Source organism: Myxine glutinosa, chromosome 6, assembly GCF_964187855.1.
Source record: "Myxine glutinosa chromosome 6, kmMyxGlut1.1, whole genome shotgun sequence".
Lineage (NCBI taxonomy): Eukaryota > Metazoa > Chordata > Myxini > Myxiniformes > Myxinidae > Myxine > Myxine glutinosa.
The window spans coordinates 112,038,112-112,065,977 of record NC_136266.1 but is presented as its reverse complement, the minus strand read 5'-3'; the positions used below and the strand labels follow the sequence as shown (position 1 = coordinate 112,065,977).

Sequence of the window (27,866 nt, the reverse complement as noted above, 5' to 3'; positions counted from 1 at the left end):
ATGGCTTGGGCTTGCATGGCTGCCTCTGGAATTGGCTCACTCATCTTTATTGATGAAGTAACTAATGATGGCAGCAGCAGAATGAATTTGGAAGTGTACAAAAACATTTTGTCTCCCTATGTACAAGAAAATACCTCCAAACTCATTGTGCGGCGCTTCACCATGCAGCATGACAATGACCCAATACACACTGACAATGCAACCAAGGATTTCATCGGGGAAAGGTGGAAGGTTTTAGACTGGACAAGTCAATCTCCTGATTTAAATCCAATGGAGCATGAATTTTATTTGCTGAAGAGGAGATTAAAGTCAGAAATTCCCAAAACAAAGAACAACTGAAAATGACTGCAGTAAAGACTTGGTAAAGCATCTCAAATGCGGATACCAAGAGTTTGGTGATGCTGATGGGTCACAGGCCCGATGCAGTTATTGCATGCGAGGGAGATGCAACCAAATACTACCTATACCACATTCATTTACTTTAAGTTAATCTGTTCCAATACTTATGCTTACCTAGAATAGGGAGACAGTACATACAAACTGCTCTTGTTCTACAATGGTAAAACACATGCACATATAAATACCAATAAATAAAAGATGACCTTCTGTATTCTTGCCTCATATTTATCTTTTGATCTCAAATCCAAATTTCTTGACGATATAGCAATAATAACAAATTTGACTTCACTGTTCCAATACTTATGGAGGGCACTGTAGTTCATACAGTACCTTTGATGCAATCAACGTAAAATAACATCAAACAAATGCATTTAACAGAATATGATTTTCCTTATAAAATTGAATTGAAACGTGCTGAAGGGTATTATCTATTAATTACATATGAGGAGAATTGGGAGCAATTGAAAAAAGGAATTTAAGAAGATAGATTGTGAGGAACACGGTGGAAGGTGAGGGGGGAATGAGGGGGGTGGAGAGCGAGAGAAGGGAAGTGAATTTGGGAGCAGACAGGAGTAGGGGGCGAAAGGAAAGACATGTATGGATCAGGTAAATCACACTTAAGCATGATAGGGATGGGGGGGAGTGGGACAATGGGGGTGACAATTCTGCCATATTAATGTCGGTAATATATACAGTCACGTGAAAAAGTAAGTACACCCCATGTAAAGTTTTGACTTTTTCAACATATTTCAACATACAGCTATTTGATCTTCATTTCAACAATATTGATAGATAAAGGTGATATAACATAACAAATATCATGAAACATTTACATTTTGTAGTCCATTGTATAATTTAAATAAACATAAATGTAAATTTCGCATGTGGAAAAAGTAAGTACACCCCGACATTTATCACTACTTCTAATACCTAAAATTAGAATCAGGTGCACCAGCTTAGGTGCAAATGATTAGAACATCGTTAGAGAAGATCTTGGAGGAACCTGCCTTATTTAAACCTCAGACATTTCGTTTGGTTTGCTCTTTGTTGTTGAAGTGTGCGGCGTCACCATGCCTAGATCAGAAGAGCTCTCTGAGGCCTTCAGAAAGAAGGTTATAGATGCCTACGAGTCTGGGAAGGGATTTAAAAAGATCTCCAAACAATTTGAAATCAATCATTCGACTGTCCGGAAGATCATCTACAAGTGGAGAATATTCCAAACAACTGCCAACTTGTTCAGGCCAGGCCGCCCCAGCAAGTTCAGCCCGAGAGCAGACCGCAAGATGCTGAAAGAAGTCTCTAAGAACCCCAGAATGTCATCACGGGACCGACAGGTAGCTCTTGCCACTGTTGATGTCAAAGTGCACGAGTCTACCATTAGAAAGAGGCTGCACAAATTTGATCTACATGGGAGGTGTGCCAGGAGGAAACCTTTGCTAACCAGAAAGAACATCAGGGCAAGACTAAAGTTTGCCAATGAACACCGAGGCAAAGACCAGCACTTCTGGAACAATGTGCTCTCGACAGATGAGTCAAAGGTAGAGCTATTTGGCCACAGTACCAGAAGACATGTTTGGCGAAAATCAAAGACAGCATTTGACCACAAGAACCTGAGAACTGTAAAGCATGGTGGTGGAAATATTATGGTTTGGGGCAGCTTTGCTGCATCAGGGCCTGGGCAGCTCACCATCATATAATCCACTATGAATTCTTCATTGTACGAGAGGGTGCTTGAGGATAATGTGAGGCCATCTGTCGGAAAGTTGAAGCTCAACTGAAGGTGGACCTTGCAACATGACAATGACCCTAAACATACCAGTAAATCCACCAAGGAATGGCTGAAAAGAAAGAAATGGAGGGTTCTGGAATGGCCAAGTCAAAGCCCGGATCTAAATCCCATCGAGATGTTGTGGGGGGATTTGAAACGAGCTGTGCATGCAAGAAACCCCTCAAACATCGCACAGCTGAAAGAATCCTGCATGGAGGAGTGGACAAAAATTTCTCCCAGTCGATGTCAGAGACTGGTAGACAGTTATAACAAACGCCTACTTGAGGTTGTTTCTGCCAAAGGGGGCAATACCACCTATTAGAGCCAAGGGTGTACTTACTTTTTCCACATGCGAAATTGCATTTACGTTTATTTAAATTATACAATGGACTACAAAATGTAAATGTTTCATGATATTTGTTATATTATATCACCTTTATCTATCAATATTGTTGAAATGAAGATCAAATAGCTGTATGTTGAAATATGTTGAAAAAGTCAAAGCTTTACATGGGGTGTACTTACTTTTTCACGTGACTCTATATATATATCCCAAACGTGCGCTTTGTCACAATTATTATCATTTCATTCGGAGCACATCATCATAAGGACACAATCCATCTGTTTTGCTTCATATATTTTTGTTTTGATAATTATTTCCATCTTTTCTGTTACATCCTTGTAATCTTTATCCTGACATTAGTTTTCCAGAATAAAACCATTCATTCATTCATCATTATCGTTCCATAAATGCAATGGGTATTAATATAATTTGTAATTGGCTTTTTTGTAGATATGTAATGCATGAACGATGGAGAAATAGCCATTAGATGTGCGGCGAGTGGCTCTGCAATGTACAGGTCCGTAATCCTGGTGTGCCTTCATCCAACTCCAGGGGTTTGTGTTGGTAGTTATTCAGGAGAGCTGGCAAGCTGTGAAACCTCTGTTTGAGGGACCACACATTACAACGTTTTTAGTTATTACTTTGCTGTTCAAAATAAGGAAAGGTTTACAGAATGTCATTCCAAAATCAGTTTTATAAATCAATGTATTATAACAAGCAAAGCAGGAAGTTGGTGGGGAGGACAGATGGATCGAAAGCATCAGAGGCTTTACAGTTGGAGACCACATTTGTCCCTGTGGAGCAAACAAGGGAATAAAGATAATGTGCAGATGGCTTGAATGTGAGGAGAGGAAGGAGAAAATGTGGCAGGAACACCAAGCTTGGATAAACGGGTTGGCTTTGAAGGATCAAAAAGACAAATGTGTGTACAGTGGATAAACATCTAGACCCCCCTCCAACCCTCACCACCACCAGTATAATCTGTCACCTGCCAGGACTTTACACATTACCAGACGACCAACCAATCATCCCAACAGCATTATGCCCTGCAGTGTGGCTGGTCTATATGTTGTTGTTGAAGGAGCTGGGCTCCAACGCGAGTTGAAAGAATTGACGCGACCAAAGATGGAAATTCGTCCGAGTAGGTTTAATAAATGTATCACACTCAGGTACTCTGAAAAGCCCGTTTATCGGGCAGCAATATATATACACATTTATGTCGGGAAGTTTGCCCGGCAAAAGCTATACCGGGCATGCCCGGGTATCAAGGGCGAGCCTTGGAAAGGCGAGTCTGGACCTGCCCGGGCGTGTTTGGCTGCGGCCTGGCAAGTCGAGGCTGGGCGTGCCCGGGCGCTCTGGACGAGCACTGGAAAGGCGATAGCGGGCATGCCCGGACGCTCTGGGCGAGCCCTGGAAAGGCGATAGCGGGCATGCCCGGACGCTCTGGGCGAGCCCTGGAAAGGCGAGAGCTGGCATGCCCGGGAAAGACGAGACCGGGCGTGCCCGGGAGGTTCGGGCGTGCCCGGGAACAGTGAGTCCGGGCATGCCCGGGAGAGGCGCGTCTGGCCGTGTTCTGGCCGGTGCAAGGCGATTGTGTGCATCCAGCGGTAACCGCTACACACGCCCCTCCAGAATCGACCTGCACCGGCAGGGTCAATTTAAGGGGGGTCCGGATGACCCGGCCGAAGCGACCCCTGGAGGGTCGTGGGGAGGGGTCTGACATGGTGGTGGGTGGTCGAGCGGGGGGAACTGTGGACAGGGGGCGGCCTCGCCGCGGAGGAAGGGCCAACCGTGGTGGTCGGTCGACGTCCATGTGCGCCAGTTTGAGGCGGTCCACAGAAATCCGGTCCGGCCGGCCGCCGAAGTCGACGATGAAAGACTTGTCGCCCCGTCGCAGGACCCGGAAGGGCCCGTCGTACGGCGGCCGGAGTGGCCCCCGGTGCGCGTCATGACGCACAAAGACGTACTCCGCTGTGCGAAGCGCCGGGGGGACGTAGGAATGGGGGCCACCGTGGCGGGACGTCGGCACGGGGGCAAATCGTCGGGCGGCCTCCTGGAGGTCCGAGCGCTGCCGAGCGGCGGACCAGGGACTGGTAGCGTCGGGCACGAATTCGCCCGGGACGCGGAGCGGCTGGCCGTAGACGAGCTCGGCGGCGGACGCCTGGAGGTCTTCCTTGGGGGCCGTGCGAAGGCCCAAAAGGACCCACGGCAGCCGGTCGGCCCAACCGTCGTCCTGAAGGCCGGCCATGAGTGCGCCTTCATGGAGCGGTGAAACCGCTCGCACAACCCGTTGGCTTGGGGGTGGTAGGCCATGGTGCGGTGCAGCATGACCCCCAACGAACGGGCGACCGCGCCCCAAAGCTCAGACGTGAACTGTGGGCCGCGGTCGGACGAGATGTCCGCTGGTGCGCCGAAGCGTGCGACCCAGGTGGCGATGAATGCCTGCGCCACGTCGGCGGTGGTGGTGGAGGTGAGGGGCACGGCCTCCGGCCACCTGGTGGTCCTGTCCACCATGGTGAGCAGGTGGGTGAACCCCCGCGAGGGGGGCAGGGGACCCACCAGGTCCACGTGGACGTGGTCGAAACGCCGTTCAGGCACGGCGAAAGGTGCCAGCGGGGCCTGGGTGTGGCGGTGGACCTTGGCTCGCTGGCAGGCCGTGCAGGCATTGGCCCAGTCGCGGATGTTTCGTCGAAGGCCGTGCCAGACGAAACGCGCCGACACCAGCTTCTGAGAAGCTTTCCGGCCCGGGTGAGAAAGGCCGTGGATGGAGGCGAAGATGCGGCGCTGCCAGGAAACGGGCACGATGGGGCGAGGCTGGCCCTGGGAGACGTCGCAGAGCAGGACGGTGCCCGCGAAGGGGATGTCGGCCAGGCGGAGGCCCGTGTCCGCCGCGCGGAGTGCCTGCACCGAGGCGTCGGTGGTCTGGTCGGCCGCCATGAGCGCGAAGTCCACGCCGAGGTGGACCGCATTCGCGCTGGCCCGCGAAAGGCAGTCGGCCACGGCGTTGTCTTTGCCGGCGACATGCTGGATGTCCGTGGTGAACTCCGACACGGCGGGGAGGTGGCGCTGCTGGCGGGCCGACCACGGCTCCATGACCTTAGCCATTGCGTAGACCAACGGCTTGTGGTCGACGAAAGCCGTGAACGGGCGGCCCTCCAGGAGGTGTCGGAAATGGCGAACGGCCAGGAATAGCCCGAGCAGCTCGCGGTCGAACGTGCTGTAGTTTAACTCGTTCGGCCGGAGTTGCCGGCTGAAAAAAGCGAGTGGCTGCCAAACCCCGTCCACCCATTGCTCATGGACGGCGCCCACCGCGTAGTTGGAGGCGTCCGTAGTGAGGGCGATGGGCGCGTTGAGCACCGGGTGAGCCAGCAGCGTTGCGTCGGCGAGGGCCCGTTTGGCGCTGGCGAAGGCCGCATCCATGGCCGCGGACCAAACAATGTCATGCTTGGCCGGCTTGCCCCGGAGGGCCTCGTAAAGGGGCCGCATGAGCTGAGCAGCGCGGGGCACGAATCGGTGATAAAAATTCACCATGCCGAGGAACTCTTGGAGGGCCTTGATGGAACGGGGACGCGGGAACATGGTGATGGCCTCGACCTTGGTCGGCAGCGGCACGGCCCCGGTCTTGGTGATGCGGTGGCCAAAAAAGTCAACGGTCGTCGTGCCGAAGTGGCATTTGACCGGGTTGACAATTAAGCCGTGCTTGCTGAGGCGACCGAACAGTGTTCGGAGGTGGAGGAGGTGCTCGGCGCGGGACGTGCTGGCGACGAGGATGTCATCCAGATAGACGAACAGAAACGGCAGGTCGCGCAGCACGCCGTCCATCAAGCGCTGGAACGCCTGGGCCGCGTTCTTGAGGCCAAACAGCATCCGCAAAAATTCGAACAGGCCGAACGGCGTGATGATGGCCGTCTTCGGGACGTCGGCCGCCCGGACAGGTACCTGGTGGTAGCCCCGTATCAGGTCAATTTTCGAAAAGATGACCCGTCCCGCCAAACGGGCGGAAAAGTCCTGAATATGCGGGATCGGGTACCTGTCGGGGGTGGTAGCGTCATTGAGACGGCGGTAGTCACCACACGGGCACCATCCACCCCCCGGCTTTGGCACAATGTGCAGTGGCGAGGCCCACGCGCTATCGGAGCGCCGCACGATGCCGAGGTGCTCCAACGCGTCGAATTCGGCCTTCGCCACGGCGAGCTTGGCTGGGTCGAGGCTGCGGGCCCTGGCGTAGACCGGCGGGCCCGTAGTGGGTATGTGGTGCTTGATCCCGTGCCGCACCGCGACGGCCGAAAACGTCGGCCGCGTGAGGGCCGGGAATTCCACGAGCAGGCGAGCGAACTCGTTCGTTGCCGGGAGGGCGCACGCCAGTTCGGTCGGCGCGGAGCTGCTCATTGTGCACGCCAGGGAGCTGAAGGTCTCGGCGTGGACAAGGCGACGTCGTTTGACGTCGACCAGCAGCCCGTGCGCGCAGAGGAAGTCGGCGCCCAGCAAAGCCACGGTGACGCTGGCGGTAACAAAAGTCCATTGAAAGCGCTGGCTGCCGAAGCAGAGGGTGACGACGCGTGGGCCGAAAGTGCGTATGGCCAAGCCATTAGCAGCGACCAAAGAGGGGCCGCAAACTGCGTCCAGCCTGTCCTGCTCGGAGGCGGGTATGACGCTCAGTTGGGCGCCGGTGTCGCACAGGAAACGCCGCCCAGATGCTTTGTCCCGAATAAACAGCAAGTTGCCCGAGTGGCCGGCGCTCATGGCTGGGAATGAACGCCGGCCCGGCCGTTTCCCGACCTGCCGAAAGTGCACGGGGGCCGGCACGTCCGAGCCTTGTGTCCGAACCTGGCGTGGTAATAACACCACGCCCGGTCAGGTGGAGGCCCCGGCCGTCGTGTCGGAAGCGGGCGGTGCGGCATGGCGGCCGCCAGTTGCACCGGCAGTTCGGCCTCCAACCGCGCAGGGCGCTCGGGCGTCGTGGGTGTCGTCTCGGATGGCGGCGGGCTCCAGGTAACCGCACCGATGTGCTGGCCCGCCGAGGAGATCTTATCGGCTTCCCTGGCGAGGGCGCGGGAATCCGTGATCAACGTGCCAGCCAGGGCGAGGCGTACCGGGTGAGGCAGCTGGCGAAGGAACAGCTCGCGGAACAGAAAATCCGGAGAGTGCTCACCGAGCAACGAGAGCATACAGTCCATGCGCTCGGACGGGCGCGTGTCGCCGAGCTCGGGCAGGTCAAGCAGGCGCCGTGCACGTGCTGCCGGTGAGAGGGCGAAAGCATCGAGGAGGAGTGTCTTCAGCGCGTCGTATTTGTCAGCAGCCAGCGGGTGCTGGAGGAGGCTCAAGGCACGGGCCGTGGTGGCGGAACCGAGCGCCGCCACAACATGGTGGAAGCGGGTGTCGTCCGCGGTGATGCCTCGCAGGGCGAACTGAGAGTCCGCCTGAGCGAACCAAACAGCCGCGTGAGCCTCCCAGAAGGTAGGCAGTTTAAGCGTCACTGCCGTATCCATGTCGGTAGGTCACCAATGAAGGAGCTGGGCTCCAACGCGAGTTGAAAGAATTGACGCGACCAAAGATGGAAATTCGTCCGAGTAGGTTTAATAAATGTATCACACTCGGGTACTCTGAAAAGCCCGTTTATCCGGCAGCAATATATATACACATTTATGTTGGGAAGTTTGCCCGGCAAAAGCTATACCGGGCATGCCCGGGTATCAAGGGCGAGCCTTGGAAAGGCGAGTCTGGACCCGCCCGGGCGTGTTTGGCTGCGGCCTGGCAAGTCGAGGCTGGGCGTGCCCGGGCGCTCTGGACGAGCACTGGAAAGGCGATAGCGGGCATGCCCGGACGCTCTGGGCGAGCCCTGGAAAGGCGATAGCGGGCATGCCCGGACGCTCTGGGCGAGCCCTGGAAAGGCGAGAGCGGGCATGCCCGGGAAAGACGAGACCGGGCGTGCCCGGGAGGTTCTGGCGTGCCCGGGAACAGTGAGTCCGGGCATGCCCGGGAGAGGCGCGTCTGGCCGTGTTCTGGCCGGTGCAAGGCGATTGTGTGCATCCAGCGGTAACCGCTACATTGTGATACTATCAGAAGGATTGCTGAGCGGCAAGGCCTTGCGATTCTGACCGAAAATTGATTTCACGTGAACTCAAACGTTTTCCAATGGTGTGCAAGACAATCAGTATAAATGTGTTGATGACACAAGCAATGTTTGATTATCAAAACTTCAACTCATAAAATAGTTTATAACCACAAATGGATTTGTCGTGTCTTTTTTAGCCACTGTACGACTAGGGCTGCTCATGTGTTGCAGGATCACTCGGAACTCACCTCGGTATCACCAAGCTTATCTTTGAGATTCAACGGCTTGAAACCATACTCGCATTCAAACATGAGCCTCACTTTGATCCGCCCGATAAGTTGTTGCAACTTTCTATGGCCTGGTCATCCGTTCTACTGCTACTGGCTTCTCCAAACTCCCTTACACACCATTTTTTATGCCCAGGTGGCCAGAAGTATAGGGCATCCCCAAACAATTGTCAATTATAAGCAGTGCCATTATTTTATCATTGAGAACTGTGTTAACACGGAGCACAGGTACTCTGGTTCATGTCCACTGGTGCTGATAAGCAGGCCTTCTGAGAGCATGGGCTCACCTGATAATGGTTCAGGACTTCACTCAGGGTGGTGTATAAACATAACTGGGAGGTGGAATACGGCAGAACACGATGTATGGAACAATTTGGCCTTCTATCACTAAAAACTCCTATTCATGTTTGACCACATGTATATGTTCACAAAGTGCATAGGCACTTGCGCCATTATATACTGTTATGTGGAAAAAGGGGGAGGGATGAGGGAACCCATGGCTACAATGTGATAAGAATAATATGGACGGTGTTTGAGTAGGTCAGATTTAAACTTGTACTAGGGACATGTCAGAGGTAAGTTGTATGTAATATGTGCACCAAGGAAGCAGTAACCGTCCATCACAGACAAATATAGGATAAGAATCAGTTGTGTTAAACCTCTTGTCTACAGGCAAGACCGAGCTTGGATAAGAGGCGTGACCGCTTGCACCAAACCAGCATGAGAGAGAGAAAGTATTGCGTCCGTTTCCACCAACGCCAGAACAGAGAGAGAGTATGCGTCTGCTTCCACCAATGCCCGAACAGAGAGAGAGTATGCGTCCACTTTCAACAAAGCCAGAACAGAAAGAGACAGGGAAGTGCGACCACTCGTACCAAGAGCCGGACCAAGAGAGCAAAATGGCGGTTGCTTCGCCTTTTCTTTTCCCCATTCTAGAAAGTTCCCTCTGACGTCACGCTCACTCTAATCACCGAACGCCGTCGAATCATCCCAACCAATCGTCCTTCGGGGCATGGCCTCACGGCCATTCTTGACGCCCATCGGGAATATTCGGCTGGGCGAGGTCGTAGTGTCTGGGTACCGTATGCGATTATGTTGTTTTAATTATGTGCCGAAGTCAAGTCATGGCTGGCCGAGTGAGTTTTATAAGAACAAAGGGAATAATCACAGATGCAGTTACACACTGGGAATTTATCCTTATGCCCTAACCAATTAGCATAGCTCCACCCCTCGCATGGAGACACATACGCTTACACGGACATCCGGCCCTAACTTAAATACATTGAGGTGGCTTCACGGCATACGGAGCACGCTAAACGTAGACAATTCTTTCTGGACTCAGGTATTTCGTTACCTACCCCCACACATGTAACAATATTATGGGCATTATATAGTGATGTGTGCCTGGCTACAACAATTGCCCGTCAGTCCGTAAAGAGGACTTTGCATGGCTGTGAGAGCACCGCCCAAAGCAGAGGCCCACCAATTGGAAGGCCGGATATACACTGAAAGGTAAAAGCCAGGGAAGCTCAAGCACAAAAGCTTGTTGGTTGGTCTTCGTTATACCATTCTTTGCCCTGCTCTCCTTTTCTCCTTGCTCACTGCTTCATGTTGGAATTGGAGTTGTCCAATGCGTTGCGTGGTGGATCAGCCCAAACGAGTTCTCTCGGCATTAATAGCTGTGGTTCGAAGTCAACACGGGAGCTGGAAACCACACCAGAGGGAATTTACAGCCTAAAGTCCTTGCCTGTTTCCCGTTGTTGTGTAAGTGTATGCGATTGCTGTCATAGCTGGGATTGTTAGTTATTTGGTTGCATTTATTCCTGTATTAAGTAAGTGTGCTTCCTTATTACATTGTCTTTTGAGTACCAGGTCTGTCCGTTTATTCATTATTCGTGTCTTGTCTTCCCTCCAATGTTGCTTTAAGAAACCATTTTATTTGTAAGAAGAATCTTCATGCATTCTTGCCTGTACGTGAACTCGGACCAGCCACCATATTTGGAATGAGCTTGAACGGTCTAGTGGGAATTTTAAATTGTAATAGTTATTCCGGCTTCTAGAGCATGGAAAGATAGGCAAGTGCTGTCCACTCCCAGTAGCTTGCAGGATCGTTTGGCCATTCGAGGAGGTCTTAGACTTCCCATGCAGAGGGTCTGCATTAGCGGGACCCACTGACAAGACAATACAACTCGATAACTGCAATCACTAAGGTTAAGCCTGAAAATTAAGAAAATTGGAGGAAACTTATTCAAGTTATCAACAAAAAGGTGTTTTTTGTTAATTAGGTCACACTCCAAAAAGTAGGTCAAGGACACTAATCAAATATCAGGTGTGCAACTTTATTGCAGATCCACTATTAAGATGCAAGAACATTTTGGAAGGCCAAGCTGTCTTTGAGATTCCACATTGGCAAAATTGAGCAATGACAAAAATGTGTTATTTTTTCAGTGCCATTTGACCTTGACCTTTAACCCAAAGAGGTATGATGTAAACTAAGCATAAATGTGCCTTGCTCTAGACTATCTAGAGAGGGTAATTTAGTTCTGATTCGACAGACCTTCGTCAAGTTGTGCTGAAAAATGGCAAAACGTTGATACAGAACTCGGTCATGACCTTAAATTAACTAGATCAACGTCAAAAACATTGTCAACCCTGCATACTTTTTATTCCTATTATCGATGCAAAATTTCATTCTGAAAGTCCCAGCCAGCTCAGGTCGGAAATTGATACAGCTTGGAAATGGGGTGTCAGTGGTCAGTGGGAGTGCAGGAAGAAATTATTTTTTTCTAAATGGTGATTTAGTACTCCTGAGGTCGAAGGTCGAATAAACTCTGTGGTACCATTAAAAATTGAGAGCCACCAATTGTAGAAACAACCCCTGCAACAGCAATAAGCCTTCCCCTATCCTATAGGGGAAAGCCTAATAAACAGATATCACAAATAGGGTAGGGGGGGGGGGGGAGTGTTCTCATCTCTGTGTGCAACAATCATAGTAATTTATATGGTAAGCATTATGGGAATATGATCTTTAAAATTACGATTTTATTTCAAATTAAGTACAGTATATACATGAACACTGCGTGGGGTAATATATTCTCTGAATTTTCTAGTTATTATTGTTATTATTATTATTATTATTATAAATAAACTTGCCAAATTAGGTGTTGCCAATATGATGCAATGCAATGTTACCAATATGACAGAGACAACTCACCTCCCCTTGGAGCCGACTGATTGCGTAGCAAGCAGTCTGTTCGTTATACCAGATTCGCACATTGTACACACTGTTATTGTAGTACACAACCAACGTGTACGGCTGTTCACGACGCTTTGATGAACTATACCGAACCAAGAAAGCTCCATCCTGCACCCACAGTCAACATAAGATGGAGTGGTCATTTGCATATCAAAGTTGACTTGTACCTGTGAATCTGAGTGAATTTTGGGTAACACATTAGATATTATCATAATGGTAATTCAATCCACTGGCATCCATTAAGTTTATGCCGCTGAGCTATACAGAGGGCTCATTGGAGGAAGAACAGCAGCCACCGGAAGTCCCCGTTTTACAACACCAGTTAAGCCATTCCTTGAGTAAGACATATTTGTCTGTTTCCCACTGTATAGAAAAGCCGGGGACACATTGGAAAGTGTCTCTGCTCGACCTGGCTCGGCCCTGGGTTAATCCTGCTTCATTAAACGAGTACACCCGCACACTACGGGAGCTGCAGAAAGGGTCATTCCTCTTTGGGGTATATAGATTACAGTCGATCTATGGTCGGGTCTCAAGAACATTGGGTGTGTGTTCATTTACCAAGTTTATTGTGGAGAGATCTCCAAGTGGTTTTAGCATTCGAGCAAGCACTCTATTCAAAACCGTTAAGGAACTTGGCAAGTTGGCAAGTGGCTTGGCTTGGCTTGGCATGGCAAGTGCTAGCTTGCTGCTTGTTAAATGAGCACATCCCGTTCTTCCTCCCTTTGTTTCGTATTAAACAGCAGGAGCGAGTTTCAAAAGTTCGCTACGAAAAAAGCCACGGCAGTGGTATAAAGGGCCATATTATGAACTCAACATTTGTGGGTTATATAGAGTACCATAGATCTTCGCTCAGTTCTGAAAGTAAACCTTACTTCATGGATGTCCGGATTCCTCCAAATTTCTTCATTTAGTGTTCTAAAGAGCATTAGCGACTGTTTAACAAGCTAATCATATGTGTTTGTGGTTTATATTTTTTTTCTTCCTGTAGAAGCCGTTGCTCACCACGGAGGTATATAATATGGAGAGCCAATGACGGCTGTCGGCTGAAGCTAGCGGAAGTTGCTTGGCGGCCATATTGGGAAGCCGATTGTGTCTGCGTCCGTGTTTGTTTAATGCGGACCGTCCGTGTTCAGACGTCTGCGTCTGAGATCTTCGGGGAAGGAACAGGCGAATTTGGTGACACAATGTCTACTAAATTTGCATGATATCGGTGCAGAGGTGGTTTCCTTAACTTGCGATGGACCGTCCGCTCATTTGACAATGTTACGTGAGCTAGGTGCCGACATCACGCCGCAGAATGTGAAACCAACATTTCCCCACCCAGCAAATCCCGAAAAGAAAATTTGTGTTGTACTCGATGCATGTCACATGCTTAAACTTGCAAGAAACTGTCTTGGATCCATGAAAATGATGGAGGATGGCAACAAAAACGTCATCGCGTGGAAATACATCCAGGCACTCTTTGATCTGCAGAAGAGGGAAGGCTTGCGTCTGGGAAATAAGCTCTCCCGGAAACACATCGAGTGGAAGAGCAATGTCATGAAGGTGGACACAGCTGCTCAGACATTGAGCACTAGTGTGGCAGATGCAATTCGGTTTTGCAGGGACACTTTGCAACTATCAGAATTTCAGGGCAGTGAGGCTACCTGCCAATACATTGAAACATTGGACAAACTGTTTGACATTCTAAATTCTCGCAATCCATTGGCACGAAACTACAAGGCACCACTCATGACATCACGAGAAGGACTTTTCCTGCCATTCCTGGATACTGCCTACAGTTACTTGTCCAACATCAAAAACATGAATGGTCAAGTTATGACCAATACGCGTTTGAAAACCCCCTTCATTGGTTTCATGATCTGCATAGAGAGTGTCAAAATTTTGTATTTCACATATGTCAAACCTGCCTCATCTCCCCTGCGATACCTGCTCACGTACAAAATGAGCCAAGACCACATTGAACTTTTCTTTGGAGCGGTCCGCATTGCATGTGGAAGTGGGAATAACCCAACGGCCCGGCAGTTTGTTGCCGCATATAAGCGCCTCTTGATGCAACATGACATCAAGTCTGCAAGTGGGAACTGTTCTGCACAGGACTCAACCAGAATCCTGAATGCGGCTTCCTTCAAGTGCGTTGCAAAGCAGGCTGTGCCTGACGAGAGTCACGACATGTTGGTGGCCAGACGATACGACCTGGAGTTGAGATCGCCGGCAAAAGAGGACCACGACTATGCGGATATTCCAAATTTTGAGCAACTTTCCATCTTTACAGAGTCATGTGTTGGCTATATTGCCGGCTATGTGGTGAGGATGGTGAGGAAGACTCTGAAGTGTAGCCAATGTCTTTCTGCATTGACCAGTAACAACGAAGAATGGCAAACCACACCAATGTACAGCCTGATTGTTACCAAGAACAGGGGTGGCCTCATAGTTCCCTCGCACAGTGTTGTTCGTGTCTGTGAGGCGACTGAACGCTGTGTCAAGAGGCTCCTGGCTGTAAGCAATGGCAAAATGCCTCGTGAAAGTGGGATAAGAGCGGCAATTTCCACTTCTGTCCTTTCTGAGGTCGGTCGGTCTACATTTGCTTCCTTGGATCGGCACATGTTTGACTGTGAGGCAGACAGCAACCATGTGTTTGCTTTAATACATTCTGTATCACAATCATACAGCAAGATACGTTTCCATCATGTTGTGAGAACACTCGATGATGACATGAAGGAAGAGCGCATCAGGAAAAAATATTGCAAACTGGTCCTGTTTGCTCACCAGTGAGGCAACACCAGAGCAAGCTGAAATATAAGAGCGACCTCATCTCTACATGGTGTGGGTGTGTTTTGTGGGTTAACTGTGAATTGTGTGGGTTAACTACATGACAGCGTTTCATGTCATTTATGTGACTGACTCACTGTTGATGTGTTGCTGACCCATGTCAGTGTAGAATAAACTCTGGTTATCATTATATCTGCGTGGTTTCTAACATCTCGGTAATAGAAACATACACATCTTAGTTACAATATAATGACTGAATTAACTAACATCATATAACATGACAACAAATCAGATCTTTATATTGAGGAATATTATAGAACAAGCCAAAGAATGGCAAACGACGATGTACCTCAATTTTATAGATTTCTAGAAAGCTTTCGACTCCTTGCCCAGAGAAAGTCTGGGTCATAATGAAGAAATACAGCATACCTGGAAAATTAGTGAACCTTGTAAAAGCCCTTTACCAAGACTTTCAATGTGCGGTCGTCGACCAAGGTGAAACAACAGAATGGTTCAAGGTGAAGACAGGAGTTAAACAGGGGTGTAACATGTCAGGATTCTTATTCCTACTAGTGGGTGATTGGGTCATGAGAAGAACGATAAAGAACACCGAGCGGTAATTTTGGGCACTTTTTTTTCAAACAAGCTCTAAACCATTGGATTCCCCAGGAAAAATGCGTCTAGAACCAACTTCAAACTTAATGAACACCATTTCCTTAAAGAACGGGATTCTGAGCCCGAATATCAGTTCAAATATTAGTATTCTATATTAATTAAACAGTCGGCGGTCCTAAAATTCGCTCCAGCTGCATCATCAGTGCGCCACGCCTTTGCTTTGACAGGCTTACGATCGGCTTCCCAATATGGCCGCCAGACTATTTCCGGTGGCTTCACGGCGGCTAATGCTGCGAGGTGGCCAATTGGCTCTCCATATTATATACCTCCGTGTTGCTCACACGGAAACGCCATTATAACTATAATGTGGCGTACACGAAAGCCCACTGGCGTGGTGACATCATTCCGCGCACCGAGTGGGCGGCGGCCACGCCCGAGGGGTAGGCGTGGCCTCAAGATATACACCGGGCGCGCAGCCCGGAGCGCGCCAGTGCTACAGTGACCTCTTTGGAATAAAGAACATTAAACTTACCGCGTTGTCTGCTTCCTCCTTGGTAGCAAGTCGCGCGCGTAGCACCACGTGCTTCATGGGTGACCTCCGACATTCGAGTCAGCCGTCGCTGACTACCCGAAACCGCCGCAACAATGGCTACCAACGCGGTCTCCATCAAGCTCCCCGAATTCTGGGAGTCACAAGCCGAAGTTTGGTTCCTGCAGGCGGAAGCCCAGTTCCGACTTCGAGGCATCACGGTGGACGAGACCATGTACTGCCACGTGGTCGCCGCCCTCGGGCCCGGCACGGCCACCCGCGTCGTATCGGTCCTAAGGGATCCACCTGCCGACGGCAAGTACGAGGCGGTCAAGCGTCTCCTCCTCGCCACGTTCGGCCTTACGGTGGACGCACGGGCCGATCGCCTCTTGGACCTCCCCGAGATCGGGGACACGTGACCGTCGGTCCGTATGGACCATATGCTGGCGCTCATGGGCGACGAAACCCCGAACGCTCTATTCCGGGCGTTGTTTCGACGCCAGCTGCCAGCACGAGTCCGCCTCGCTTTGGCTGGTTCCGCGTTAACGGAACCCCGTGCGCTCGCTGCTGAGGCCGACAAATACTACGCGGCTTTGGATGCGCAGGCGAGTCTTGGCGCGGTTGCCGCTCTCGAGGCTCCCGAGGCTCCCGAGGCTTTCCCCAATGCACCCCACCTCGTGTCCGCCATCACGCCCCGCCCACCACCACCGCCGCCGCCGTGAAGAAAACCGCGGCCTCCGATGCCGCAGCTGCCCGCCTGGTGTTTCTTCCACGCCAAGTTCGGCCACGAGGCTCGGCAGTGTCGCCCGCCGTGCTCATTCGGCAGGTCGGGAAACGGGCGAGCCGGCGCTCGGTGGCAACGGTGAGCGTCGGCAATTCAAACAGCCTTTTGTACATAACGGACACCTTGTCCGGGCGCCGTTACCTGTGCGATACAGGAGCGCAGGTGAGTGTCGTTCCTGCCGGTACGTCCGACAAGCACACCGCGGGCCGAGGTCCCGCGCTGCTTGCGGCCAATGGTACGTCTATACGCACGTACGGAAAACGCTGTCTCTCCCTGCAGTTCGGAGGTCAGGTTTTCCGTTGGTCGTTCGTTACGGCCGACGTGCCCATGGCACTGCACGGCGCGGACTTCTTATGTGCTAATGGATTACTGGTCGATGTAAAGCGCAGAAGGCTTGTCCAGGCTGAGACGTTCAGCTCGCTCGCGTGTGCGCTGCCCGCCTCGTTGAGCAGCTCACAGAGCGGCTCACAGAGCGGCTCGCCGAGCGGCTTGCTGAGCGGTTCCGTTCCGGCCAGGTTCATCTGTACGCTTCCGGCAGCGGACAAATTCGCCCGCCTCCTCGCGGGTTTCCCGGCCCTCATGCGGCCCACCTTCTCGGCGGGGACCGTCAAGCACGGGGTGGAACATCACATCCCCACCGCCGGGCCACCGGTCTACGCCCGGGCACGCCGCCTCGAGCCGACGAAGCTCGCCGTAGCTAAAGCGGAGTTCGCTACGCTGGAGCGGCTCGGCATCGTGCGGCACTCCGAGAGCGCGTGGGCGTCCCCGCTCCACATCGTGCCCAAGCCCGGCGGGGGATGGCGACCGTGCGGGGACTACCGGCGCCTCAACGACGCCACCACCCCCGACCGCTACCCCGTCCCCCACATCCAGGACTTCTCCGCCCGGTTGGCGGGGATGTCCTTCTTTTCAAAGGTGGACCTCGTACGCGGCTACCATCAGGTCCCTGTCAGGCCGGAGGACATCCCGAAGACGGCTGTCATCACGCCATTCGGGCTTTTCGAATTTCTTCGGATGCCCTTCGGTTTGGAAAATGCGGCTCAGGCGTTCCAGCGCCTCATGGACAGCGTCTTGCGCGGCTTGGATTTTTTGTACATCTACCTGGACGACATCCTCGTCGCCAGCGCGTCCCGTGAAGAGCACCTTCGTCACCTCCGCACGCTCTTCGAACGTCTGGGCCAGCACGGCCTGATCGTGAACCCCGCCAAGTGCCGGTTCGGTGTCGCTGAAATCGACTTTTTGGGGCACCGCGTCACCAGGCACGGGGCCGTCCCCCTACGGGCCAAGGTGGAGGCGGTGAAGGGGTTTCCGTGCCCCCGCACGATCAAGGGGCTCCAGGAGTTCCTGGGCATGGTAAACTTTTACCATCGGTTCCTGCCCCGCATCGCCCAGCTCCTGCGCCCCTTGCACGAGGCCCTCCGGGGGAAGCCGGGCAAAGGTGACGTTACCTGGACCGAGCAGATGGACGCGGCGTTCTCGGGCGCGAAGCTCGCCTTGGCCAACGCCACCATGCTCGCGCACCCGGCGCCTGATGCACCGATCGCCCTCACCACCGACGCCTCGGACTACGCGGTGGGCGCGGTGCACGAGCAATGGGTGCGTGGAGCTTGGAAACCGCTGGCGTTCTTCAGCCGGCAGCTTCGCCCGCCCGAACGCCGGTACAGTACCTTCGGCCGCGAGTTGCTTGGGCTTCACCTGGCGGTCAGGCACTTCCGCCATCTGCTCGAGGGTCGTGCGTTCACGGCCTTCGTCGACCACAAGCCGCTGGTTTTCGCGATGGGCAAGGTCGCCGAGCCGTGGTCGGCCCGGCAACAGCGTCACCTCGCGGCCGTGTCCGAGTACACGACGGACATCCGACACGTCGCGGGAAAGGACAACCCGGTGGCCGACTGCCTTTCCCGGGCCGTCGCCCACGCAGTCCACCTTGGCATCGACTATGCCCGGATGGCGGCGGACCAGGCCGCCGACCCCGGGGTCCAGGCCCTGTGGACCGCCGTCATGGGCCTCCGCGTCACCGAGGTGCCCTTCGATGGTGTGGGCGCGGCCCTCGTTTGCGACGTCTCCCTCGGGCGGCCTCGCCCCATCGTGCCCACAGGCTGGCAGCGCCAGGTTTTTGACGCCATCCACGGCCTGTCCCACCCGGGCGCGAAGGCCTCCCAGAGGTTGGTCGCCGACAAGTTTGTCTGGCATGGCCTCCGGAAGGCCATCCGCGGCTGGACCAGGACATGCCTCGCGTGCCAGCGCGCGAAGGTGCACCGGCACACCCAGGCCCCCTTGGCCCCGTTTACGGTGCCGGAACGTCGGTTCGACCACGTGCACGTGGACCTAGTGGGACCTCTGCCCCCCTCGCGGGGTTTCACCCATGTCCTTACCATGGTGGACCGCACCACCCGGTGGCCGGAGGCCGTGCCTTTGGCGGCGACGATGGCGGCAGACGTCGCGCAGGCGTTCATCGCCACCTGGGTCGCCCGGTTCGGCGCCCCCTCGGACATCTCGTCCGACCGCGGCCCCCAGTTCACCTCGGAGCTCTGGGCCACGGTCGCGCGGGGGATCGGGGTCCAGCTGCACCGAACCACGGCCTACCACCCCCAGGCCAACGGCCTGTGCGAGTGATTCCACCGCTCGTTGAAGGCCGCGCTCCGGGCCACCCTCCGCGACGGCGGCTGGGTCGACAGGCTCCCCTGGGTCCTGCTGGGCCTCCGGACGGTGCCCAAGGAGGACCTGCGCGCATCCGCGGCAGAGTTGGTCTTTGGACAACGGCTGCGGGTGCCGGGCGAGTTCCTCCCCGACCCCACGGCACCTTGGTCCGCGGCGCAGGAGCGTTCTGCGCTGCAGGAGACCGCCCGGAGGTTCGCCCCGGTGCCGACGGCGCACCACGGGCACCCTCCTACACACGTCGCCCCGGAGCTTCGCACCGCGGAGTACGTCTTCGTCCGGTACGACGCCCACCGGACACCACTGCGGCCCCCGTACGACGGGCCTTTCTGCGTGCTTGAGACCGGGGTGAAACATTTCACCCTGGACATCGGCAGCACTCCTGACCGGTCTCCATAGACCGCCTCAAGCCGGCCCACCTCGACGTGGACCACCCACCGCCGGTGGCTCGGCCCCCGCGTCGGGGCCGCCCCCCGGCGGGCGGACCCCCGGCACCGCCCAGCACCGCAGGCACGCCGCCCCCCGGTCCGGCACCCATCCCAGGTACAGCCGGGGGCATCCCACCTGGCATCCCTGCACCCCGGACACCGCCGGTCGCCAGAGGGTGCTTCGGCCGGGTCATCCGTTTGCCCCGCAAACTGGCCCTCCAGGTGCGCGGGAATTCTGGGGGGGCGCGTGTGGCGTACACGAAAGCCCACTGGCGTGGTGACATCATTCCGCGCACCGAGTGGGCGGCGGCCACGCCCGAGGGGCAGGCGTGGCCTCAGGATATACACCGGGCGCGCAGCCCGAAGCGCGCCAGTGCTACAGTGACCTCTTTGGAATAAAGAACATTAAACTTACCGCGTTGTCCGCTTCCTCCTTGGTAGCAAGTCGCGTGCGTAGCACCGCGTGCTATTTATTTATTGTTAAGTTTGGTTGAGATTGGATAAGTAAGGACGGAGAGTATTTATAAGCTATTTATTTATACACGTTATCACTGCAGGAAAAACGCCTTTGGGAAGTGGGACATTATTAGTATTAATATTGTTTTGCAATAACATTAATAATATGCGATTATCATTAATTTTGTTATTCACAAAGGTATAAAGCGTCTTTTCAAAGCGTCTTTGGAAAAACGCCACGATAAATCTTCTTCTTTGGACAAACGCCACGATAAAGCTAACTTAATATGGCTATACACCTCAACGTGCAAACCATTGACAGCAATGGCGAGGAAAACCCGCTCGGGGGAGAAAACCCCCTTGGGGAGGGGGGCAAATGAATGCGCTACAACCTTCATTATGTAACCGTTGGTCATCCTGTCAAGTTTGGTTGAGATTGGATAAGTAAGGACGGAGAGTATTGGCGTCAAAATTTCATCAGACAGACGGACAGACACAAATGGCGTATTATAGTATGATAGCGCGTCATTATCTCACCATGTATGGAGGGTAACTGACGTCGTCCGCAATGTGTGTGCACACACGACCCCATGGCCATTACTCTTCATGAGACACCATGGAATATTTAACATCCACCACCGACTCCTCTCCGGCCTTGCTCCCCCAGCTCTCTCTGGGCTCTGTCCCCCTAATATTTCTACAGGTCGCACAAGATCTGCCAGCAACCCTCTTATGGTTAAACTCCCAAAATCTAGGCTCTCTGCTCACCTTCACTCTTTCATTCCCCATTTCTCCCGCCTCTGGAACAAACTCCCCCACTCCCTTCAATCCCACTTCTCCCTCCAGGTCTTTAAAACAGCTGTTCGCCACCATCTCTTATCTTCCCCCATCCAAAACCTTGATCTTTTCTACCCCCGGTAATTCACCCCAGATACACTTTTTTTGAAATTCCAACTTCTTTCCTGGAAGTCCTTGCAGTGTTGATGTGTTTTATACCTCTCCCACCTCCCCCCAAGCCCTCCCCCTCCCACATTTCTCTCGATGTCCTTGCTTTCAAATGTTGTGTTTGTGTCCTTCCCCCTCTCCTCCCCATCTTGTGTTCCGCTCCCCTTATTTTGTGTTTTATGTGGCGGTTGCCTTTTTGTGTGATTAATGTTAGCTCTTTCACGAGCCTCGAACTTGTATACAAAAAAAAAAAAAAAAAATGTGAGCAGGCGAGACACCCAACTTAAACATCCATCCGAAGGATGGAACACTCATTGAGATAATGCCTTACCTATGAAGCACCGGAAGGATAGATAATGCAAATGGGAGTAATCTAACTCTGTGCCATCCTGCCATTCCCAGAACCTGAAAGAAACTGACCGAAGTAGGCTGTAGAATCTAGGTTTATAATTTACAGTGGCCTACAAAAGTATTCACCCTCCTCCAAAGTTTTCACATTTTGATGCCAGCTGAGCTTATTTCATGATTATTTCATGAAATAAGCATCTTATTTCATTGGGAGAGACTTGAAGCTTTTGGCGAGACTATTTATGGCTCCTGACATGTAACCTCCTTAAACTATGTGTTTAGTTTGATATTTTCAGTTATGAATAAAAAAGTTCATTTGGAAAAATTGCTTCTGCATAATTCGTAATTCATCCAAATGTGGCAGTCATTATTGGTAGGGGGTGAATACTTTTGCAGGCCACTGACTATATTTATTTTTGGTGGGGGAGGAGTGGGGTTATTTTTACAGAGATCTATGGCACCTGTTGGAACTTGCATATAAATGACATGCAGACAAGCAATAGTACGCAACAGTGTAAGTTTAGATTAATTACAAGGACATTAGCAAACAATGGCCAAACACATATGGGATAGGCCTACACGAGATGATAAACCTGAGTTTCCTGCATCATGAGCCTGGGGTTCAGATGGGCCGGCCAAACCAAAGTCGATTGATCCCAATCAAAGTACGCACTTGGTGGATTCTGAACAGAGTATGAAATCAGCAGTTATTGAGCTGCATGCCTTACCCTGTGAATGTTCCTCACTGTTTGTGCTGCTACTTGTCGATTGCAGCTGCCAACGAACCACTCATAGGTGCTCAGCTCCTACGAAATCCACAACACAAGTGATCACTTTCCTGAAGTCGGTAATGCATTCTTACAGGTAATCATACATTAGAAACTTGTGAAGCAACATTCTACACAAGATGTTATTGAATTGGCTTTGAGCGTGTTCCTCACCGACAATGGCAGCTGCAACCGAGCAACCTCACTCTTTCATTAAATAGCAGAATTAAGCTGCAAAGTTTATTTGTGTTTCGAACATAAAACAGAAAACCGTTTAGAACATGGAAATCACTTGTGGAATGGAATCAGAAGGCAAATCCAACCAATGGATTTGTCATGTGGATGAAAGCGAACGTCTGATATGATGACAATAGTATGGTCTTCTACTGACATTTACCTGGCAAGGGAGATACTATGATCTCCAAGGCAGTTCAATCCGAGTGAGAAATGAACTATTGTGCCCCAGGTGGGTTGACCTTTGCGATTTCCCCAAAATGTGGGAAACACAAATATAGTTGAACCTCACTTTTTAAAATTCCTCTTGCCCACTTCTCTGTCCGTAACCCATTCATGTCTTTCTCCATTTGCCCACCAGCATTCACTACCCTCAGCTTCCTTTATTTAGATTTATTCAACTAGGACAAGGTGTCATTAATACTTTGACTTAAAGTAGGGTTTGGTGGTGGTGGTGGTGGTTCGTATGCAGCTTGTGGCTGCTTGGTTGCATCATTTTCTGGGAGCGCGGCTCTGCCGCTGATGCAACGACCCCCGTTACCAGTAAGCTGGTTCTCATTTTGCCAACCTCAGAAGGGCGACAGGCTGTCAACACACCTGGTGTTAATTCAACCTGACAGGGGCTCAAACTCAGGGCCCTAAGATCTCAAGCCACACACCTTAACCATCAATTCAATACCAAGCTTAAAGTAGGGTTTGGTTCCCTTTAAACAAGACATTTCTTAACCTAGGATTGGATTTTCATCTCCTAATTCTCACACACATCAGTATTTTTATGGATAATTTTATCTACTATATAAAACCTGAATACTTTTATCTACTGTCTACTATATAAAGCATGGATAACAAATATATGATAACCATGCAAAATATCCCATCTCCACCTTAAACTGGTGGTTATTCTATCATACGCTCTTTAACTAAAACTTTGATTTTGTAACTAAGTCAATATAACTGACTATCTGTAGTACCCGGCATTGCCCGGGAGGGGGAGGGTAGGGTGGGAGTGGGAGAGAGAGGAGGGGAAGGGGAGAGGGGGGGGGGGGGGGGGAAGGGGAGAGGAGGAAGGACAAATTTACACATGCGAAGAGTGCTTTGACATCAGCGTTGCCCAAGTAAATAAATAGCACCGCAAAGCGGGCGTAACCCTTCAGCCCATGCAAGAATGAATGAATGAATGATCGTTTTAAGGCCATTTTCCCCGCTAGAGCGGGGGTTAGCCTTGCGGGCCCCATGACAATCATGGTTCCCTGTTTGAGGCAATGTTTTTATGGCCGGATGCCCTTTCTGACGCCAACACTTGGTCACGCTCTTATGATGCACAGGGATACGGTGTACCTATTCTAAATCGGGGTACACACCGTAATCATTCATCCCAGCAAGCTGGTACTCAATTTGCCGACCTCGGAAGGATGACAGGCTGAGTCAACCCCCCTGGCGTTAATTCGGTGATCGACCGGGATTCGAACCCAGGATCCTAGGATCCCAAGCCGGCACCATAACCGCTAAGCCAACAACACCAATCTCAGCCCATGCATGGTGGAAACCAATTTCAAGATGGCTGCCGTGGCGGCCATATTGAAAATCGCAGCGTGCCCATTTTCGAAAGGAACCTTCCTCTACTCAACCCAAACACACACTGCAAAAATGGATTTAATCAGACATGCCATTCTCCTTGAAATTGACGGAAACCAAAAGTTGGCGGACGCCCGCTCGGACGACGCCCGTGACGACAATACCCCTTAGCCCAATTTGGGCTGAGGGGTGAAAAGGAAATTGCCATACCCTCTGCCACCCCTACCAGGTGGCACTACATATTACACATTGCCATAAATAATTTATACCCACCCCACCCCCACTTCCACCCACACCCCCACGTGAGGCCAAGGCCACATAATCTATGTTACCCTCCTCATAAAGTTGTATTTGTACCCCGAGTTTGGAGTTTGTAACTTAAAATATGTGGCTGTGAATAGAACACATACAAACAGAGAGAGAGAGAGATTTTTGCCTTTTGTAGGTATAGATTGAATTGTCGGTAGAAAGGCAAAAGCTTATTTGAAGTATATTTAGCTCTATGTGCAGATGTATGTCTGCATGAGTATTAATTCGACCTCCAGCACAAATATATACATCTCGGAAACTGGTTGAGACATCTGCTGTTTCTCACCAGATTTGACTGCTTGCTGACCCCTCCAGCACGTTTTGTGGGCAGTGGAGGCAGTTTCCTCAACGCTATGTCAAGCGTCTGAGCTGGAGCTGTGTATTGAGCTTTCATACAAGGACTGCTGGGACCTGCGGATTGAGAGTAGGGACATTGGATTGTTTTTTTGCAGAGTCAAGGCTCCTGGGAGAGCGAAATGACAGAGGATGAAGGGTTTTGAAACAAGTTGGGATTTCAGAGAGGACAGTCTAGCATTGCATATAAAAAGCTCGAATTTCAATAGTATGTCCTCTGAATCTATTTCCCAGTGCTCAGTATAAAGTAATCACATGTAGTTATGCAATGGCTTACTTTTTTGAAGTGATGTATATCGTGGGAGTGAGCTCGAAAAGAAAAACCACAGCAAGAAGTTAGACAAGGCCATCACCTCCTTTACAATCATTCCCTGGAGCAAGCCAAATTCATGACATTTTCAAGTATTACCTGTGCTTTGTCGAAGATTCCTGCAAGTAAAAAGAGTGCTGGAAATCGTGATTCCTGTGCAGAGATGGTAACTCTGCAGTGGTGCTGTCTTCACCTTCGCAGTTCTTGGGATGGGGTGATCCATCTCTACAGCTTTTCTCAATGTTCTCAGAACTTTCCAACATGATTGGAACATCAACGAATGGGTCGTCGGAATCTTGAAAACATTTGAAAGAGAAGAATCATTTTTGAGCTTGTCCACCTGGTCTTGTCCAAATATTTTTTACTTTTAGAATGTTGGTGTTTCTTACCTTCTGAATTGTCATCACTGCTCTCTTCGTATACAATATAATCTTCATCCTACAAGGGAGTCATTTATCCAACTTGTATTCGAGAAAATAAGTGTTTCTACAATCAAGAATGAGTCTTATATCATGCTAATACACGAGAATGGCGAACATACAGGTTGGTAAAGACAAGTTACTTCCTGGTTACTGTGTAGAGTAGGTACAACAGGAATGTAATGGTCAATACAATCTAGGACATGGTTGCACAAGAACTGGTAAAGTTTCCTCAAACTAAGGAAATGTGTTTCGAATTCTGAATGAAGTTTCCTTTTGAAAGGATATGGTTTCCTTCAAGTAGGGGAACTTGTTTAGAGTAATATTTACTCCCGCCAGGGAGTAATGCATTCGATCGTGTCCATGCGTGTGTGTGTTCGTGTGTTTGTGAACAAGATATCTGGAAAAGTTCTGAACGGATTTGGATGAAAGTTGGTGGGATGGTTGCCCTTGGGATAAGGAAGAATTGATTAGTTTTTGGTGAAGCTCAGGATATTATTCCGGATCCAGGAATTTTTTGAAGGATTATTTACCATTGGAAGATAGGGCTCATTTTTTTTTTACATTATGTTCTATATATTCTATTGTGGCGGACACGAAAGCTCACTGGCGTGATGGCATCATTCCGCGCACCAAGTGGGCGGCGGCCACGCCCGAGGGGTAGGCGTGGCCGCGGGATATACACCGGGCACGCAGCCCGGAGCGCTCCAGTGCTACAGTGGAGCTCTTGAAATAAAGACTCTTTTAACTTACCACGTTGGCCGCTTCCTCCTTGCTAAGCAAGTAGCGCGCGTAGCACCGCGCTTCATTGGTGACCCTCCGACGTTGGATCAGCCGTCGCTGACCAACCGAATACGCCATCGCAATGGCAACCAATGCGGTTACGATCAAACTCCCCGCGTTCTGGGAGGCTTAAGCTGAAGTATGGTTCCTGCAGGCAGAAGCCCAGTTCCGACTTCGAGGCATCACGGTGGACGAGACCATGTACTGCCATGTGGTCGCCTCCCTCGGGCCCGGCACGGCCACCCGCGTCGTGTCGGTCCTGAGGAACCCACCGGCCGACGGCAGGTACGAGGCAATCATGCGTCTCCTCCTCGCCACGTTGGGCCTCACGGTGGACGCACGGGCCGACCGCCTCCTGGACCTCCCCAAGCTCGGTGACACACGACCGTCGGTCCGCATGGACCATATGCTGTCGCTGATGGGTGACGAAACCCCGAATGCTCTATTCCGGGCGTTATTTCGACGCCAGCTGCCTGCACGAGTACGCCTCGCGTTGGCCGGTTCTGCGACGACGGAACCCCGAGCTCTCGCTGCCGAGGCCGACAAGTTCTTCGCAGCTTTGGACACGCAGGCGAGTTTTGGCGCGGCCGTCGCGCATCCCGAGGCTGACCCTGATGCTGATGCACCACACCTCATGGATCTCGAGGCTGATGCACACCGCGTGGCCGCCGCCACGCCACGCCCACCACCACCGCGAAAACCGCGGCCTCCGCCTTCGCCGCAAACCTGGTGCCATTTCCACACCAGTTTGGCCACAAGGCGAGGAATTGTCGCCCGCCGTGCTCCTTCGGCAAGTCGGGAAACTACAAAGCCGGCGCTCGGTAGCGGCCCTGAGCGTCGGCCATTTCGGCAGCCTTCTTTTTATAACGGACACCTTGTCCGGGTGCCGTTTCCTATGCGACACGGGTGCACAGGTGAGCGTTATCCCTGCCTCTACGTCCGACAAGCGAACCGCGGGCCGGGGCCCCGCATTGCTTGCCGTGAACGGAACACCCATACGCACATTCGGGAAGCGCTGCCTCTCCCTGCGGTTCAGAAGGCAATGCTTCACGTGGACGTTCGTAACCGCTAGTGTCCCCATGGCACTGCTCGGTCCGGATTTCCTCTGTGCAAACGGGTTGTTGGTAGATGTGAAGAACAGACGCCTTGTCCAGGCTGAAACGTTCAGCTCGCTTGCTTGCGCGCTGAGCAGCTCGTTGAGCGGCTCACTGAGCGGCTCACCGAGTGGCTCGCCAAGCGGCTTGCTGAGCGGTTCGGTCCCGGCGAGGTTAGTTTGTACGCTTCCGGTAGCGGACGAATTCACCCGCCTCCTCGCCAGCTTCCCGGCCCTTACGCGGCCCACCTTCTCGGCGGGGGCTGTCAAGCACGGGGTGGAACACCACATCCCCACCGCCGGGCCACCGGTCTACGCCCGGGCACGCCGCCTCGAGCTGACGAAGCTCGCGGTAGCTAAAGCGGAGTTCGCTACGCTGGAG

General features: G+C 52.0%; 1 protein-coding gene across 3 annotated transcripts in view; it reads right to left on the bottom strand.

Moving 5' to 3' along the window:
* Positions 1-2,815: 2,815 nt before the first annotated feature.
* The window catches only part of LOC137430197 (uncharacterized), a 50,170-nt gene continuing 25,119 nt past the window's right edge, over positions 2,816-27,866 (bottom strand). For all 3 annotated transcript variants that reach the window (XM_078780404.1, XM_078780405.1, XM_068120863.2), the window contains 7 exons: positions 25,579-25,627; positions 25,289-25,484; positions 25,157-25,188; positions 24,812-24,936; positions 22,369-22,446; positions 12,067-12,216; positions 2,816-3,110 (listed from right to left, as the gene is read on the bottom strand). In XM_078780404.1, the coding sequence (XP_078636530.1) occupies positions 2,994-3,110; positions 12,067-12,216; positions 22,369-22,446; positions 24,812-24,936; positions 25,157-25,188; positions 25,289-25,484; positions 25,579-25,627 (747 nt within the window). In that variant the 3' untranslated portion in view covers positions 2,816-2,993. The remainder of the gene's footprint in view (positions 3,111-12,066; positions 12,217-22,368; positions 22,447-24,811; positions 24,937-25,156; positions 25,189-25,288; positions 25,485-25,578; positions 25,628-27,866) is intronic.